This window comes from Brachyhypopomus gauderio, chromosome 3 (assembly GCF_052324685.1).
Source record: "Brachyhypopomus gauderio isolate BG-103 chromosome 3, BGAUD_0.2, whole genome shotgun sequence".
In the NCBI taxonomy this organism is placed as follows: domain Eukaryota; kingdom Metazoa; phylum Chordata; class Actinopteri; order Gymnotiformes; family Hypopomidae; genus Brachyhypopomus; species Brachyhypopomus gauderio.
In genome coordinates this window covers 38,761,164-38,780,041 of record NC_135213.1, presented here as the reverse complement: position 1 = coordinate 38,780,041, position 18,878 = coordinate 38,761,164, and the positions used below count along the sequence as shown (strand labels likewise).

The following is an 18,878-nucleotide window of genomic DNA, read 5'->3' as shown; positions in this document are numbered from 1 at the left end:
CACACGTGGTCTGGATGTGTGGGTTCACCGCACAACCTCCACACCACCATGAGGCAGGGGCGCAGATGGCACTGGGGACGGGGGGACATGTCCCCTCCAGGTTTATATTGACCCCATCCGAAATCTAGCATCTACAAGCATAAACGTATATATTGTACAGCTTGGTCCCCCTCACTTCAGAACTTCCATCTGCGCCGATGCCATGAGGTAAACAGTATCAGGACTTAACCCCTTCCTTATTCCCTAATTCAGATCAATCACTGCTGGCCTCCTTTGGTAAACTCTCCATCAGTGCCGTGTGATGGGGAAAACAGAGCTTTTCCTAGCACTAAACGTTAAACAGGTACTTAGGTTTGAGGGAAGGCTTGAACTAATGAGTCCCTTTTGCTACAGCAGTAACCGTGTGATTACAGGTCATCTCTGATAGTGTGTAAGGAGGACACAGTTGTCTCCTCACCGCGTCTGTCTTACCTCCTGCTATTTATAGTCACAGATTGTCGCATCTCAAGCAGGTTTTCTCGTACTTTCTCGTACTGCTGACCGCAACATGTCATCCAGGGATTTTGGCCCACAGATTTATAGCCTCTTAAACTGGTGCAATTAAGACAAACGAGCTTGACTCGTCATTAGTTTGCAATTACTGGTCTCAGCACCACGCTGTAAAAAGAAATGAATGGACAAACGATGGATCCGAACGAGACAAGGAGCCAATCCTCATCTTGAACGTTTTGCAACTCGGAGTGAGATATATCCTTAATTAGGTTTAGGGGTCCTCAGATGTGTGTGTGTGTGTGTGTGTGTGTGTGTGTGTGTGTGTGTGCAGCCACACATACACACCAGAATATTTCTGCATTTGCGTATACACACATAAGCTCACATTTTTTAAAATGCTTGATTTAGGTGTGTGACACGTGACATCTGTTTTCTTCCTAGTTCCACCTGTCACTGCAGACATCTGTAGGCACAGTTCACAAATGAGGATCGATTTGGGGAGGCGGGGCAGAAGCTGCTGTTTAATTAATGGTGGAGTGTTTAATGGAAGGGGGTGTAGGGTGGGTGGGGAGTCACAGTGGTCCCTGCCAACTCCATGATTACAGTACCACATCAGAAGAGAGAACTCGTGCTGCACCCGTGCTCAGAGAGAGAGAGAGATAGAGAAAGGAGAGAGACTGACTGGGTCAGGCCTGCACTACATTACCCACAATACCACTGACTCCTCACGGAGGCCCGTTCAGCCTCACTTCCTCATAGCCGAAGGGGAGAATGTTCTTAGCTGACAAAGTGTAATGGTGAAGCTGTGTAATACCTGTAATGGGTGCACCTGTGTGCCACCCAGTCGTGATACATCATTGTGATTTGGCAGACTCTGCTGTATAGATTACAGATGAGTCCTGAGGTGAACTGGAAGTTCAGAGAGGAAGGTGGTGGTTATGCTAATGAGAACTGGTCACATGTGGAGTAATGAAGGTCCTTGGACTTGGTATGATTTTGTGATGTCTAAAAGAATCCGGGACTCCTTATTACTGTGCTAATGTGTCTAGTCTAAAGTCTGTGGCTATAGACAGCCGTGTTGTAATTTACAGAGAATACACACAGTTTATAGCCTTATACACATATTGATTGTAAAACTCACTTTAAATCATAATTCTCTAAATGCCATTACGTTCTGGCTAATCTAATCCAACTAAGAGAAAGGCTGAACTCAAATATAGATTTCAGCAAAACTATAACCCAAAGAAAAGTTTGTAGTAGGAAAAGTCACCTTTGGAAGTTCAACATTTATCAGCAATAAATAAATAAATAAATGAAAATAACTTATCATGCTGTACCAGAGCAAAACACGATTAGAACTGTCTGATCATTTCAAAGTTACTGCAGTCTTTTTGAGTCAGATAACAGACAATTCAAGAGAATGATTCATCAGCCAAAGACAACAACATTACCCATCATCCACTTTAGCTTTACAGAAAACTTCCACATTATCACAGAAGCTGAGATAGTTTATATTTTATGCATGCAACAGAATTGTTTCTTAGAGGATTGATGTTCTCAAATAGACTATAATAATTCTAATAAATAATGCAGAGAAATATGATTGGAAGTCTCCTTTTTTCCATGATTCAATTAAATTTTAATTGTGCAATCTTACAGAAATAACCTGTAATGATACTAAAATGATAAATGTAATCAAATGTAAAGATAATAAATGAGATTGCATATAAACAAAATGTTGTAAATGTATGATTGAGTTGTTGATATTGGTATGAAATATTAGGGATGGAATATACAATGTCTATGAAATATACCCTAACCTATTGACAGTCATATACTGTATGGTTACTTTATGTTTTCTAGTGATGTTTTATTGTCTGTGACTTTATCGGAGTCTTTATAGGCAAAGCATCTTGGGAAAATTCCAATATTTCCAGCAGTGTGTCCTTCCAGCCATTCTTCATTCACTGTAACACACAGGAGCGTCAGATACAGTATAATCAGATACAGAGTTATTTAGACCAGCGTCTGATAACGTTACTGCCAACACTGCTGCACTGATCTACCCTAACTCAAATTAACTGCATAAATATCATATAAACAACAGAATTGGTGCCTTCAGGCTTACACACCTTCACTGAGGATGTCGATGGTGTCGCCCTCACTAAACTCCAGGTCCTCAGAGCCCTGGGCCTCATAGTCATACAGTGCCACCATCTGGTAGAGAATAGTCCTGTTGGTCAGAGGGGCTTCAGGCTGGAAAGGTGAGATTGCCAGAGGACACCAAACACATTCCTGATTATTTGCACAAGAACAATTTTCATTCGTTTCACTGTGTATTCCAGCAACCTGGATTTGAAATGAAACATCTGAACTATCTAAATTATGTTGTTACTCCGCCTCTGAAGATACTATTAGTCCTTATTTCTCAATTGTAACTAAACAATTTAACAGCAATGTCAAAAGAATGGCCATTTAAAATGGGGTATTCTTTGTTATACAAAGGTTTGTAATTCTGTTAAGACACATCCATCAGACACATAGCCTACGGTCCATGTTCTTGAGACGTCGTCGTTTTATTCCAGGTCCAATGTGCTGAACTGTAGCGCCACTACAACACAGAAGTGATGCTTAGTTCAGTCGCAGCGAAAGATCACGGTACCTGACACCAGATTGTCACGCGTCCCGACTCTACCACCTCGTCCAGACTCTGCAGTCCTCCGTCCCCCTCCAGGGGCTTCAGGACTGGGGACCCATGTTGCTTCTGCCTGTAAGAGGACACAGGACAAGCTGAAGACATTTGTTCAACAGCCTTAAAAACTCATTCCAAACTGTGGCAGAGAAAAGCAGGTTGGCAGGTTTTTTGAATTACCTAAGGCGGATGAATGCAGAAGGTTGTCCTAATTTCTGAGCGATTCTCTTCTGCAGCTCCTGGTACGGTGTGTCTATTGGGACATTCAGGGCTATGGTGTATCTGTAGTGGACCTTAACTATGGCTGATGCTGTAGCCTCAGTCTTGGGAGGAAATAAAAAAATGCTTTTACACGCTGATAAGTGATCATATTTCTGTTTGACTTTCTTTTGCACATATACGAAGTGTCATTAAAAATAACATTACATTTTATTATTATAATATTTCATCTTAGAGTTTACCTACTTATGGGTCACCTCAACAAGCTTTGATATAACACTCCAAGAAAAACACAAAGTGACTGGTTTCTGTGATCTAGATCAAAGTATATTCAGATGAAATCGAGCTCAATGACCAATGGAATCCAAGCTTAATATTTAAACACAAAGCAAAGCTGCATTGTTCTTATCAGGTCCAGTTACATTTCCTACATGTGAAGCATCACAGGGAGACGAGATGCTGCCCTCGCATCAGACAGCACGCGTGTCTGGGCCTGTAAGGCAGAGAGCACACGGCACTTTGCTCTCAAATAGTCCAGGTTATATTTTTATCTGGCTTCCTTCGCCTCCCCTGGGCTTCAGTCCTGACTGAATCAGGCCATATCAAAGCACTGCTCTCCCACAAAATCTGATCTCCCCAGAGAAGCCAGGGAGGCATTAGTCACCCTCAGTCCCTCACTTCAAAAGCATGAACCAGCTGGAGCCCTAAAGTTTAAAAGCATTTCAAAAGGGGAATAAATACCACACGCTTAGCGGACTCGAAGCGCAAACTACAGGACAAGCACTTCAAGGGAGAGTAATCCTTTTACATTAAAACATCCCACACAAACACAGTTCCAAATATTCATTAAATTTCTGTGCCCAGAAACTACTGCCAAAAATATAACGGGCGTAATATCGCAGGTGTACAGGGTGAGGACGAAGTTTCCGTGATTGACATCTCTAGTATTCCAGGAAGTGGGGAGGGGGGGGGGGGGGGGTCCTGTTCAGCACAGCAGGTGGGCGTGGGCATGGTGTGATGTGGGCGTGGTTCTCTCACCTGCTGGGTGGGGCTGGTGGGGAGGGCGGGGGCCTTGCTGCTACACAGCGGAGGTGGGTTGGTCTGTGATGCGGACGCTGGTGATGAGGGCAGGTCTACAGACAGCAAAGATACCTTCACGATTTAGCACAGGTGTTTCCAGCACACGTGTTTCCCCCCCCCAAGACTGCACTGGTTTGACTTTCTTCATTTAGGCTTCATTAGCAACAGGGCGGCCAACGGGTTCTGAGATTAAACACGTTATCACACAATTCAAGACCAGATTTAGATCTGGAGTCTAGAGTTGAATGACCTTGAGCCAAGCAATGCCCTATGTCCTCACCGGCTGGGTGTAATCGATTGGGGCATTAACACATTTGGCTGTACCTGGGGGAGGTTGTGCCACAGCCTGGGGGCGTGTGGGGGGCTTCAGGCTGGGGGGTAGGGGGATTCCACTGGGCAGTATCTGTACAGGGCAGAGAAGGTGGTGGACTAGGTCACGGCTGTACCTGAACCCAGCAGTAGTTAATCATGCAGACAGTATATAGGTTCTGTTTAATGCCTGTGGTCTCTCCTTGCCTCTGAAAGGACACGTTAGTATCATTATCGGTTCAATTATTCAGCCTTTGTACGAAAAGAGGAAGGTACATTTATCTCATGCTGGAAAATAACACTAAAAGAACATCTGATTGGAAAACAATCAGAACAGTAATCTAATGTGAACAGTACGTTGTATGCTGAACAACATTGCAGTAAATGCAACGTGAACTGCTGTAATACATCAGGAATACTCATAAGCAAACCAGAACGGCGAGCAGCTCACTTCTCTTTTCTTTTTTCCTTTCGTCTTTTTTGTCACCGGTTCAAGCAGGTGGTCGGGCAGCAGGCCTCTCTAGGGCGAAACACACGCGCACAGAAGGAAACCGCAGATAAGCGCCGTGCCTCCAGAAACCCTCGCGCAGAACCGAGTTTACATTTACATTACATTTACATACAGAACCGAGTCACGCAGAACGTTACCTGGACCTCACCTGGCCGTCGTATATAACCGTAGCGAGTCCGTCCCTGTCGTTATCGCTAAACACGAACACGTGCGCTCCGAGGGGCACGCTCAGCTCGCCCGCGCCTCGCGCCACGTACTGGCTCTTCACGCGCATGTAACGCGAATCCCTGCAGGTGGAAATGGCGCAGCGTCAACCGACAGGTGTGCACAGAAAGGTATCCAGGTATCATGTATGTGGATAATGTGCAGTAATTTGAGGATGGGATCTTATCTGCTGGGTAAACACTTACTGGCCCTCCTCCACCTTGGGCTCGTAGTACCCGGGTTTCTGCCAAGAAATATACATATGTGTGTTAGTGATCTGAAACCTTAGACAGGTGTCAAGTGTTGCACAAGCTACATTTTGACAACAATGCTTAAATCATTATAACTTTCCAACTGGAGTTGCGTAGGCAAGTTGTCATTACAAGCTTTTTAAATCACTGCGATCCATCGTGAAGTGAAAAGCAAAGGTGATATTTGTGTGCTAGTGTCATATTTAACAGCCTCCCCAAACACAACCAACATGCGATTTCATGTGAAGTCCTACCTGCAACCTGAGAGGTTCAAAGCCTCCAAAGTCATCATTGGGGATGTCAGAAATTATGACCTTGGAGATGAGAACATCAAACAACACATTTCAAACACGTTAGTGTCTCGAAGGTCTCGGTTTATCAAGTCTGTTAACTTTAGCAAGTAGGATTACCTCGGCTTTACCCAGGAAGTCCCTTGGCTGAAGATGCTCCACGTCCTGCTTCCTGGGCCGGAACACCAGTCCGGCTGGTACCAGGAGAGGATCGATCACCCCCTTGTTCTACCACACACGCACACACACACACACACACAACAGCCCATGGAGTAAAGTTGCCACCAGAGGCGAACATTAGCGGTCCAGTACCAAAGCTTTTGTGCTGACCCGAGTAAACCTTTCTTTTGTTTTTTTGTAAAAAAAAACATTTTTTACATTTTATAAACTAATAATGCAAAGTGAGCCCCCATCCCCTATATTACATTTACAAAACAAACAAACAAACAAACACGCAGAGTTGATCCTGTCCTAGCCACTGAGTTCAGGTGTAGGGGTGCTCACTGTCACGGTGACCATGGCGATGTCCACCTGTCCGCCCCGCCCTCCCCGCTCCTGGGAGGCGGTCACCAGGGCCTGACTGGCTTCCTCCCATTGGCCCATACGGCAGTAGACTGCTGCTGCATTATACAGGACCTGTGAAGCATGTACACACACGCGCGCGCACACACACACACACACACACACACACACAAATACACACACACAAACACACACACAATCCACAACACTTCAGCACTGAACTTTAGTGCTATTTGTCATAATGTCACAATGGCATAATCCTACGTGCAGCCGGGCATGTGTGTTTGGGAATATAACAGTCACTGTAAGTAAAATAAAAGACAAAATTTCCTTGTGTTGGAAATTCCACCCCTACACATACCAGGAAGTGACCACAAACACTGTTAGCACTGTTCTCTGTCCCGACAGGCAATGAAAAACCCCTCACCTACTCTCCCTCTCCACCCCAACTTCACAATACACACCATACAGGAACAAAACAGCGTGCGCACACACACACACACTTTTCCCCTATCTCAAGCTGTTTGAGCTGAACAAAACCCAACCTTGCTGCTGGGGAATGTGTGGTGTGTCTAATCTTTGCGCCTTGGCATTTGACTTTGCGTAAGACCACAGAGCTCCCTTTCGCCTCTTAAAGAGGCTTTGCCGACAGCAGTCAGCCCAGGTGGGTCTGAGCACGGGCGCTCACACAATAGCAGCGTTGACCTCGGGGAAACTGGAGAATGCCAGCAATTTCCTTGTGGGTGCCTCTGCAGACGGTAAGAAAGGGAGAGCATAAGAAAAAGGGAAATGTGAGGTTCTGTGGGAGTTTGGACCTGCCAACTGAAGAGTTTGTAGCGCAGTCCTAGCTGTTTGTAGTCAATGACAGTGTTGTCCCTCATGTGCTTCTGAGCCCACATGCAGTCACTCAGAGCCTCTTGCAGCCTGAGATAGAGAAACAGAGCACACAGAGACGATGTCGTGAAGCATCGCTAAAGAACGCAGAGCGCTCAGAACATGAGGACGCCTTGCTTGGCCACCACGCATGTATGAGTCCACAGAGACTGTATGAGTCTGCGTGTCGTCTCTGAGACAGGCGGTCAGCTCACCTGTTTGTCATCATGTGCACCGCAGCCCTTTGGAAGAAGCCGACAGCGAGCCTCTCGTCTTTTGCGATGACCTGATCCAAAGCCTGAAACGTTCAAACAGACCCGAGGTTCATCTTCTAATCTGAAGGTCAGACGTTTGCTGTCAGTCATGTTTGCTTACTGGGCCTTACAGCTCCTTACAGATTTCTAAAGGCTGTCTGCAGCTGGGTTTAATTTTGTCTCCTTGTGTGGGGGGGGGGGGGGGGGGGGGGGTTAGGGAGGGAGCTGGCTGGGCTGAGGGGGAGTCCTTACTTTGATGGCCGAGTCAAGCTGGTCCAGGGCGAGGTGAGCGGCCGCGGAGACAAACAGCGTGCGTGAGGTGGGCTCGGTGATCAGGCTGAGTGAGGAGAGAGCACGGTGCCAGTCCTGACTGTCCACCGCCCGCACCGCCTCGTCCCACAGACGGATCAGCTCCGTGTACAGCATGACTCAACGTTGTGATTCAAACGCACAGCCTACAGTGATGAACAGTGCTGAGATAAAATACTTCATGGTTTGCACTACCTCCAGATTGTATAAACTGAGTATTTTTAATTCATCTAAGTGATTAGGTCAAGACCTGTGGAATAAGACATTGCCCAATAAACGAATCATTCCCTTGAGGAATGTATGGAAGAAGTGTAGCATTCCCTTAAATGAATGTATCATTCTCATTTGTACAGGTGTGTGGATTATCTGTCTTCCTAATGTGTAGAGTTCTGATCTTAAAGCATACATAATCTGTGAAAGTACAATCAACTACTTGAAAAGCATGAAACAGGGCTTCACAAGTTCCTTTAAATGACACCCCCACCAGTGCCAGCATTCACAGTGAGTAATTAAACAGGTGTACTCACCACCACTCAAGAACAGCCAGAGACAGAAGCAGGACCACTCAGCACAGAGTTCAAACGGAGATGAACACAGCCACAGAGCAGGTGTCTAATGTTGCATTTCAACCTACCAGGAAATGCAGGGCAACCCTCTCCTTGGACCTGACCGGGAAACCAGGTTTGTGACATTCCCGCAAAGTGGGGAGGGGCGGAGCAAACAGACAAGAGAATGTGGTTGGTCAATAGTGAATATTTATGCTCCATAGGCAGGGCTCTCAAGTCTCACGCATTGAGCGTGTGACACACGCATTTGACCGTCTTCACACGCTCACACGCCACACTTCCGATTTCACACGGCGAGAAAAAAAATCTAGTTTATTTACCTCCGACCAATCCAAAATCTTGAGAGCCCTGTCCATAGGTAATGCAAATAGACCTACCAGAGATGGCCGTTGACATGTAAACAACTAGACTGTTTCCTTTATTAAATCTAAATTTTGTAATCTACTTGATGTCCATTATGAGGAAGGTTTATTAAGGTTTATTATGTGAATCTTTGGTGTTGGTTTTGGTCCAAGAGTTTATCTAATAGTCAACTGTTATCAAGCAAGTACAGTTTTAACTACTGGAATAGTGTATCACTGATCTGAATTTCTTTGAACATTTTTAATGGTTACATTACAGTAAATTAGCACACTGACTTCCACAGTTATCTATCTACTATATCTGTGTACTGCTAGTAAACATTATACTAAAGGACATAAATACACATTATTATTGTTAAATATTGTTGTTGTTAGTGTGTGTGTGTGTGTGTGTGTGTGTGTGTGTGTGTGTGTGTGTGTGTGTGTGTGTGTGTTTCTCTCTTTCTTTCAAATGTGACTGTGCTTTATTTTAATCACAGTTGTAGACTATGTCTCCAGGAGGTGGCGAAGTAAGAGAGTGTGTTCTTTAAATACTGTGTCTGCTGCAACGTTACAGGTAGGCTACAAAAGATAAAAAGATAAAAATCGTTATTAATAATGAATTAGTTATTAATTTTAAATAGTACTTCAAGGTAATCAGGTGCCATGTCGTGTATAAAGATTCTCACATCATGATTATCCCAAGTGTCAAGTTTCAAGGCTTTTGCTTTCGAAATGTGTCTATTATTTTGAAACTTTTTTCAAACGTGTAAATGAACCGTATAAATGAACCATTCTAACGTAGTCCTTATGTTTTATAAGAACAAAATACCACAAAAATCAGCTTGGTTTTGTACTGCAGCGTGAAGTTACATGTTAAATCTTTGGTTTTCGTCTGCCCGCACCAACCCTACAGCGGTCACGTGAGGCGCGGTCACGTGACAGTAATGGGACTCTTATCGTGGCGAGTGTTCTGGTGTCGTGAGTCTCTCCGCGGGATGGCGGTCCGCTCGTGTCTCCTCGCGCTGACTCTCACCGCGCTCTGCGGCGCGGGTCCAGCCCGGTCTGCGGTAAGTACTACTACACAATACTGCTGTCATGTCGCTACGGTGGTCCAAAACGACTTGGTTCTTTTGCGCTCAGTGGACCAGGAGACACGTCCTCACACCTGAGCCTGGACTTCAGCTCGAGGAGAAGTTCTTCACTCAGACCCTGGACCACTTCAACTACAACAGCCTCGGCAATGGCACGTTTGCTCAGCGCTACCTGATCACAGGTCTGTGTTGGTCTTCAGGTGCTTCATCTAAACGGAGGCCATAAGGATGCACGTTTAAAACGTATTTATTTGTTTGATTCCTTAGATCAGTACTGGAGGAAAAACCTTGGACCCATATTCTTCTATACTGGAAATGAGGGGGACGTTTGGGACTTTGCGGAGAACTCTGGGTTCATATTAGAATTAGCAGCAGCGCAGGGAGCGTTGGTCATATTTGCTGAGCACGTGAGATCAGCACATCAACACAGTCAAATCATGTGACATGGACATGTGACATTATCAGCATTTAGTCATGGACACGTTTACGACATACCGAAGTGCAAAGCCTGCAGAATAACTAACTCCATTAAGACAGTTTGTCTAGGATCAGTGTTTCTATTTTAAAAGCCACATGAACACAGTCAAATACGCATTCGCGAGCTCGTCCTGGTCAGCATTCACGGTGCAGAATTTGTTGCTAAAGTTGAACACATGAGCTGTAAATGCAGTTTATTACTAATAAATTACATACATTTATTACTCCATTATCTGTGTTCTTGCAGTAGCGTGTTTTCCATCAACATGGTTCTGTTTTTTCTCCAGAGGTATTATGGGAAGTCTTTGCCTTTTGGGCAAGAGTCCTTCAACATCCCACAGATTGGACTCCTGACCGTGGAGCAGGCCCTGGCCGACTACGCACAGATGGTCCAGGAGCTGAAGAAGGAATTTGGGGCTCAGAAATGCCCAGTTATCGTATTTGGAGGAAGGTATTCTGGTCTCGACCTACCCGGTCCTGAACCCTACTAGTGATGTTCAGAAATAACATCACGTTTACACTTTTGTTGTGCAGTATATTAACCTTAACCCCCCTCCTCCTCCTCCTCCTCCTCCTCCTCCTCCATCTCTCTCTCTCTGTAGCTATGGAGGCATGTTGAGTGTGTACATGAGGATAAGGTACCCCAACGTGGTCACGGGGGCGTTGGCTGCCAGCGCTCCCATCTTGTCCACCGCAGGACTGGGCGACTCCAGTCAGTTCTTCCGGGATGTCACCGCAGTGAGTCGGCATTTTCTGCTTTTTAACATTCTCACGGGTACATTTTTGATTTGCTAAAGAAATCCGTTGTTAGGATAGATAGATAAAAACTTTATTGATCCCAGAGGGAAATTCTCATGAATTCTTACATCCTCATGAAGGACTTTGAGAAGTACAACCCCTCCTGTAAAGACAGAGTGCGAGAAGCTTTTCAGATGTTGAGGACACTGGCGGAGCATGAAGGTAATTGCCAAATATTAATGAATAACACTTTAAGCCAATTGGTAACAAAAACATTCAGATATATTCAACTGATCTTTAATACCTGTCTTTGCCTCTTGTTTATTTGAAAGACTACACACGCATCCAGGCAGCGTTCTCCCTGTGCAAGACTCCTTCCTCTCCTAAAGACATCCACCAGCTGAATGGCTTCCTGCGCAATGCCTTCACCTTACTGGCCATGTTGGATTACCCGTACAACACTAACTTCATGATTGTCCTGCCTGCATTCCCTGTTAAGGTAACATTGCTGTTCCATTTTCATCTAGTTCCTGAAATACAAGTAGCATTGTATAACCCTGGGGGGGGGGTGTCACATGACTCGCAGCATCTTTAACGCAATACTGTGTGTGGCCTGTGCTTTAATGTCCATAGAGGGTGACCCTAAACTCCACGTTTTAAGCATGCACACATGTGATTGGCTCTTGCATGTATGACACACACACCTTTATGTCCCTATCACAGCACCACTGACTTGGTAACTGACACGTGACACTCACACTTGCATCTGCAGCTCAGCCAGGTTAGCAGTGTTCATCACACAGGTGTTTTGACCTTTTTGGTCTTGTTTTTGTACTACAGGTGGCGTGTGAGGTTCTGTTGAACGGGTCCGATGTGCTGTCCGCTCTCAGAGATGCTGTCGGTAAGGAAGAATCGTTGCTCTAGTGGCATAAGAAAACCTTTGTGTGAACCCTGTCAGGGAGTCAAAGCAGAATTTTCCTCATTTAAGTGATGAGTAAAAAGGACAAATGAAACCTTGTTCAGTGTTTGAATGCGTCACAGACCATTAACCCCCCCTCCTCCTCCTCCTCCTCCTCCAGGTATCGTTTATAACTCTACAGGGGAGCAGGCCTGCTATGATCTCTACTCTCTCTACGTTGAGTGTGCTGATCCTACTGGCTGTGGTCTTGGCTCCAACAGCTTGGCCTGGGACTATCAGGTTCTTCTGAATTTTGGCCCTCACTGGGTCAAACTTGGTCAACTCTAGATCTGTTGCAAGAGTTACAGCGAAACGTACAATATCCTTTTGTCACTGTGTCTTACTAGTGTGGTGACGTATCTGACGTGTTGTATTTGCTGTTGGCCAGGCCTGCACGGAGATTGAGATGTGCTTCGAGAGCAACAACGTGACGGACATGTTCCCGCCCCTGCCCTTCACGGAGAGCATGCGGGGGGAGTACTGCGCCAAGCGGTGGGCGGTGCTGCCCCGCCCCGGCTGGCTGCGAACCCAGTACTGGGGGGACGGTGAGCAGATGGAGATGGCCCTCTTACCACGGTCACCTTTAGCACGCTAGAAGCCACCGTAGCAGAGTTCTCCTCCCTTTAGAACGGAGGAGTCATGGCCGTCTTTCGTAAGCGTCGTCCGTGCTGCTGTGATGCAACGGCTCTATTTGCGGTTCCTCTTTTCCAGATCTTCGAACGGCGAGCAACATCATCTTCTCAAACGGCGACCTGGATCCGTGGGCGAATGGAGGGGTGAGATACTGAACCCTCTGGTCTGTTAACGATGTTCTCCACCGCACAAGATCCTTCTGCAGTGGCATGACGCTAATGTTATCACTAGAACAAGCTTTTTGTTTGTTTCCAGATCAGAAAGTCGCTGAGTCCGTCTTTGATTGCGATCAACATCCCAGAAGGAGCTCATCATTTAGATTTGAGGTGAGTTTATCACCTTGAACAACATGTCGAACTCCTTAAAGAAAGAAAACCGTTGCTTTGACTTTTGAGTAATGGACAATAACGGCATTGAACTGTGCTACCTGATGGTATCAGAAAGCTGATGAGGTTTTGTCTTGGCCAGGGCGTCGAATACAGCAGACCCCCCCTCCGTGGTGAAGGCTCGGCAGAAAGAGGCAGAAATTATTGCACAGTGGGTGAAAACTGCCCAGTACACATCCTGAATGGTTTTGTAATTTTAAACATTTTGTACTTTAAATATGTTGAAAGAGACTGAAATAAAGTTGTCTTGCTGCCTTCTCCAAGAACTTTGGACACAAAAAAAAGCACAAGATGTTTCAGAAATGGGGTTTTTATTGACAAAGGTTTTCCTTTTTACAAGCTCATGATTACACAATTTCCAATCAACCAATCACTGGGAGACGAACCCAGAACTCAACCTTGATTCCCAAATTCATTAACAGCTTGGGCACTTAACTCTCCAATCAACATTAACAAGCCATATTGGCTACATGAAGGACCTGGTATGATTCCCAAATAATCACCCTTGAACCCCTTGGTTAGGAAACAGTGATAAGTCTTTGGTCAATCATTAAGTTAATTGATTTGTTAAAATCCAGTAGGCAACAGTTTGAGAGCGACACGCGCACCGTGGGGGCAGGGACGTGAGTGGAGAGCCCTTTGTTTGAAATGTGAAATTCAAATGCTTTTCTATAGCTTGATACATTTACAACAAAATGCGCATCCATTGGTTTGATTCATCATCAAATATATATATAGCAATTTTATTTACCTCAAAACATTACTGACTCTTATAAATAAACACACAAGTGTTTTTCAGTATCTACAAGAAATCTGTAAACACTCCAACCGCAGTGATGTGGATGGTATGATGCAATACAAACATGATCCTCAGGTCTCCCCATGGATAACGTTACCATCGCTTAGGAAGGACTCAAAGGCACCCAGATTAAAACTAATATGAAAGCTGTTCGGTGTTTTAAAAAACTGGCTCTAATATTTATGTGATCCCAATTTCAGTCAGGTACAACAGAGCACACCACTGATGCACTTAACCAACAAACAGCCTGATAGAGAAGGCAACCATTTTAGAAATACATCACCTCAACAAACAACACTTGATTGTTTTGGATGTTGTCATGTATCCAGTGGATGTGAGGGAAAGATGCAGTTATGCTCCGTCCTCACAATCAGTCCAAGTCACCTGATGAAGGAAAAAACCCTGTTCTTCAAACGCAATGTTGTGCTTACTAAACATTTGTAAAACAACACATTCTCTCAAATAAGATTTTGTTTCACTGGTTCATAAACAGTGTGTCTATTAGGGACAGAAAACTAAACCAATAATCAATACCAAATCAAGACATTATGATCCCTATTTAGAGGAATGACATTAACCTCTCAGGCTACAAGTGCTAGAAGATCTACAGCAAAGATTTGTACCAATACAAATACAATACTTTCACTTTAAAAGTAAACCAGGGGGGGATTAACCAACATAAAAGCCATAAAACACGCAATACAGAAGTGATTACTAGTATCTGATAAACACACACACACGCGCAGTTGCTCCCTTGAAACTCAACACTCACCCACTACTACAAAGTGCTTGGAGCTTCAATACAAAAAGCTTCACAGTTTGAAAGTGAGTTGGTCTCCTCGAACAGAGCGGCTCGGGTGGGGGGGGGGGGGGGTTGGGGGGATTGTGGAGGTACGCCCGCTAGATCCCCTCTTACTGCAGGGCTGTAATGTCTCCCCACCACAGCCGACCACCACGCCTGCGCGTCCGTCCGCGTCCACACGGGCCAGGGAAGCACAGTGGGACCCGGATAGGGTTAAGGGTCAGTCTGATCAGATTTTTTGCTCTTAGCCTTTGAGGAAGGACCTTCAAACGACACGTGGAAAGCGTGGTGAGCCACACCAAACATCTTGAGGAAAGAACATCAGAAGAACCACGCTGCCAAGATTCTCCCTGTGTGCAGATACATTAACTCTGCACACACACACACGCTAATATACTAATGGCTTTTACAATCATTTCCAACAATCAAACAAATCCCAATTACGAGTGTCCCAGAGTGATTAAGAAGCATGGCAGTTTGGATATCAAAAGGATTGGAAAAAAATCTGTGTACAAGTCCCTGAAAGATGTGCGTGAGTGCACGTGTGCGCCACCATCAGTCTGTCTGTGGCCATATAGGCAAAGCGTGGGCCTCTGTGTTGAACACGTATTTGTCCAGGTCAATGAGGTTGGGGTCCTCTGAAAATAGCAGGTAGAAGTATTTGAGCGTCTCGCCCAGGAAGAAGCTCTCCATCTTGTCCCGCGGGCTGGGAGAGTTGGGGTCCCGCACGTTATTAATGGACGTGTAGCCACCTGTGTCGACCTGAAGGCAGAAGCCGGCGTCAGAGCAGAAACGTCAAAGTTGAGACGACAGCGTTTAAGGACGGACGGAGGCAGTGGACTCACAAACGGCAGACTACTTTTACACAGACAGCCACATTAAAGCCCCGTTTCAAAGTAGCCGAGACCTGACTCACCACAGCCGAGCCACGCCCACACCCTTAGCTCTGTAAGCTTCTGAAAGGCTCAGAATTGAGACATCAAGGTCAGTTCTAAGCTGGAGTCTGGAGGAGATTCCTCACCACTTACCCTGGTGTACTTGTTGAAGCTCTGTAGAATCTCCCAGCCCCACGCCTGGTACTTCTTGTCCTTGGTGAAGCGGTACAGGTAGAAGAGACTCTCCACAGTCTCCGGCCGTAAGAGGTTATGCCTGTCTGCAAGCTGGAAAGGAACAGCGACAGCATTTGACTCAAGTCTTTTATCCATACTCATCCTCCTTGATCTGAGTGCAGCATTCGACACCTTTTCTCATTCTGTCCTCCTTCATAGATCATTAGCCATTGGTTTATCCAACACTCCTCTGGCCTGGTTCACCTCATATCTCTCTGAACGCACTCAGTTTGTTCAATTGAAGACATTCACGTCCCAGCCATCTCCCCTCACTTCTGGTGTTCCCCAAGGTTCAGTCCTTGGTCCTATTCTTTTCATCATTTACCTTCTTCCTTTATATTTAATGAAAGATGTGACCTAAAGTCCAGTTTCAGTGTAATGGGGACGACACCCAGCTGTATGCTGGTGTGCGCAGGAGTACGGCAACAGGTGATGCCATGGGGGACGGTGGCAGGTATTGCCAAATATAGTAAAATCCATAATAGTAAAAATACCAAAATTAAAGCAATACTGAAAAGTGTCCATTGGAATGTGGAATGTGGATTAGTTTACGGCAGTAACTTTGGTTTACCGCAAAATATAAAACGATTGAAACCATTAATCACCCAAGTAAACCCACTGGGAAATGTACAATCTGGTAAATGTAGTGGTAATGTCGCCGAAAGGTGACAGATTTTCATGCCTGTCTTTGTTGCTTATGGTGTTTGTTGTTTATGTTCTTTGCTTTTATTTTACTCTTATGTACGGTGACCTTGAGAGTCCTGAAAGGACCCTATAAATAAAATGTATTATTATTAATATCATCAGGACCAACACTGTTCAGTACAGCTAACACCATCAGGACCAGCACTGTTCAGTACTACTAACACCATCAGGACCAACAATGTTCAGTAACGCTAACACCATCAGCACTGTTCAGTACTGCTAACACCATCAGGACCAGCACTGTTCAGTACTGCTAACACCATCAGGACCAGCACTGTTCAGTACTACCAACACCATCAGGACCAACACTGTTCAGTACCGCTAACACCATCAGCACTGTTCAGTACTGCCAACACCATCAGGACCAGCACTGTTCAGTACCGCTAACACCATCAGGACCAACACTGTTCAGTACTACTAACACCATCAGGACCAGCACTGTTCAGTACCGCTAACACCATCAGCACTGTTCAGTACTACTAACACCATCAGGACCAGCACTGTTCAGTACTGCCAACACCATCAGCACTGTTCAGTACTGCTAACACCATCAGCACTGTTCAGTACTGCTAACACCATCAGGACCAGCACTGTTCAGTACTACTAACACCATCAGGACCAACACTGTTCAGTACTACTAAAACCATCAGCACTGTTCAGTACCGCTAACACCATCAGGACCAACACTGTTCAGTACCGCTAACACCATCAGGACCATCACTGTTCAGTACTGCTAACACCATCAGGACCAACACTGTTCAGTACTACTAACACCACCAGCACTGTTCAGTACTGCTAACACCATCAGGACCAGCACTGTTCAGTACTGCTAACACCATCAGGACCAATACTGTTCAGTACTACTAACACCATCAGGACCAGCACTGTTCAGTACTACTAACACCATCAGGACCAGCACTGTTCAGTACTACTAACACCATCAGGACCAACACTGTTCAGTACTACTAACACCACCAACACTGTTCAGTACTGCTAACACCATCAGGACCAGCACTGTTCAGTACTGCTAAAACCAACACAAGGTACAACAAAATAACTGTAGTCTGCAAGAATGAAGAAGACAAACCCTGAAGATCCTACAATTGTCTTTTCAAAACGTGAGCGAAACTCTCGGGTCTATTTGCAGGACGCAGCAGGTCTCACCTTGACCTCCACGTCCTGCAGGCTGCTGGCCTGCATGCTGAAGTGGACGATCTCCGGACTCAGGCCCGTCTCCATCTGCGCGTACATCTGGTAGCAGGTCTCCATCAGCTGCTGCGCCAGCTCCATGTGGTCGGGGGGCAGGCCGTGGTGCGCCCCCAACGCCAGCGTGCCAGGCAGGAAGCACACCAAGTGGTCCTGGGGGGGAGGGGAGGGGCAGAGGGGCGGGGCAGAGGGGCGGGGCAGAGGGGGAGGTGGTGGGAATCAGCACGGAACGAAAGAACAGACAGTAGGAGGAAATAAAACGATGTATTTACAGCTGCAGGAGACCATTCTTCTGTTTATCTGCTTGTTGTCATTACACAAAAAAAACTCTTGGGGGAAACTGGTCTGGGATCAGATCGGAGGTTAATATAAACAAAGCTCTGTGGGCCTGCTTGCTCTTAAACACAAATGAGATGTACATATCGCCGTGTTTCGCCTTGTTCAGACCGAGGGCGGTTAAATTACCATCTTGGGGCTGAAGTGGCCGTGAGAGCGCTCGCCCACGAACGTGAGGCCGTGAGGAGACGACTTCTTCAGCAGGTTCTTACGAACGCCTTCTACAGCCAGCAGGTAGTCCTCCAGCAGCCTGCGGAGGAGAGAGTAGAACCTCGGACACGGGCCCACCAGACCCAGGAGACCCACCAGACCCAGGAGACCCACCAGACCCAGGAGACCCACCAGACCCAGGAGCCCCACCAGCCCCACCAGACCCAGGAGACCCACCAGCCCCAGGAGACCCACCAGCCCCAGGAGACCCACCAGACCCAGGAGACCCACCAGCCCCAGGAGACCCAGGAGCCCCACCAGACCCAGGAGACCCACCAGCCCCAGGAGCCCCACCAGCCCCACCAGCCCCAGGAGCCCCACCAGCCCCAGGAGACCCACCAGCCCCACCAGCCCCAGGAGACCCACCAGCCCCAGGAGCCCCACCAGCCCCAGGAGCCCCACCAGCCCCAGGAGCCCCACCAGCCCCAGGAGACCCCACCAGCCCCACCAGCCCCAGGAGCCCCACCAGCCCCAGGAGACCCACCAGCCCCACCAGCCCCAGGAGACCCACC

At 46.4% G+C, this 18,878-nt stretch overlaps 3 protein-coding genes across 9 annotated transcripts in view; 1 reads left to right on the top strand and 2 right to left on the bottom strand.

Moving 5' to 3' along the window:
* Nucleotides 1-1,758: 1,758 nt before the first annotated feature.
* Nucleotides 1,759-8,671, bottom strand: noxa1 (NADPH oxidase activator 1). 2 transcript variants are annotated; one of them, XR_013129680.1, is made up of 17 exons: nt 8,534-8,671; nt 7,950-8,152; nt 7,659-7,741; nt 7,386-7,494; nt 6,553-6,684; nt 6,169-6,276; nt 6,013-6,072; nt 5,714-5,751; nt 5,452-5,590; nt 5,244-5,312; nt 4,808-4,886; nt 4,442-4,536; nt 3,365-3,507; nt 3,191-3,260; nt 3,042-3,103; nt 2,625-2,748; nt 2,321-2,459 (listed from the first exon to the last, which is right to left on the bottom strand). XR_013129680.1 is itself a non-coding variant. In XM_076998231.1 (16 exons), exons 2-16 carry the CDS (start codon nt 8,121-8,123, stop codon nt 2,338-2,340), a joined length of 1,581 nt encoding a protein of 526 aa, XP_076854346.1. In that variant the 5' UTR covers nt 8,124-8,152; nt 8,534-8,671; the 3' UTR covers nt 1,759-2,337. The 2 variants fall into 2 exon arrangements, 1 of the variants encoding a protein (XP_076854346.1); XM_076998231.1 differs by lacking the exon at nt 3,042-3,103 and having other exon boundaries at nt 1,759-2,459; nt 3,155-3,260.
* On the top strand, nt 8,549-13,949 carry dpp7 (dipeptidyl-peptidase 7). The gene is made up of 15 exons (XM_076998233.1): nt 8,549-8,687; nt 9,414-9,490; nt 9,830-9,983; nt 10,057-10,189; nt 10,275-10,414; nt 10,772-10,935; nt 11,087-11,222; nt 11,363-11,444; nt 11,555-11,721; nt 12,063-12,123; nt 12,302-12,420; nt 12,569-12,725; nt 12,892-12,956; nt 13,069-13,139; nt 13,282-13,949. Exons 3-15 carry the CDS (start codon nt 9,861-9,863, stop codon nt 13,379-13,381), a joined length of 1,518 nt encoding a protein of 505 aa, XP_076854348.1. The 5' UTR covers nt 8,549-8,687; nt 9,414-9,490; nt 9,830-9,860; the 3' UTR covers nt 13,382-13,949.
* Nucleotides 13,494-18,878, bottom strand: part of man1b1b (mannosidase, alpha, class 1B, member 1b) — a 19,484-nt gene continuing 14,099 nt past the window's right edge. For all 6 annotated transcript variants that reach the window (XM_076998230.1, XM_076998224.1, XM_076998226.1 and 3 more), the window contains exons 11-14: nt 18,286-18,406; nt 17,779-17,973; nt 15,829-15,960; nt 13,494-15,562 (exon numbers count right to left, since the gene is read on the bottom strand). In XM_076998230.1, coding sequence (XP_076854345.1) covers nt 15,356-15,562; nt 15,829-15,960; nt 17,779-17,973; nt 18,286-18,406 — 655 coding nt within the window. In that variant the 3' untranslated portion in view covers nt 13,494-15,355. The remainder of the gene's footprint in view (nt 15,563-15,828; nt 15,961-17,778; nt 17,974-18,285; nt 18,407-18,878) is intronic.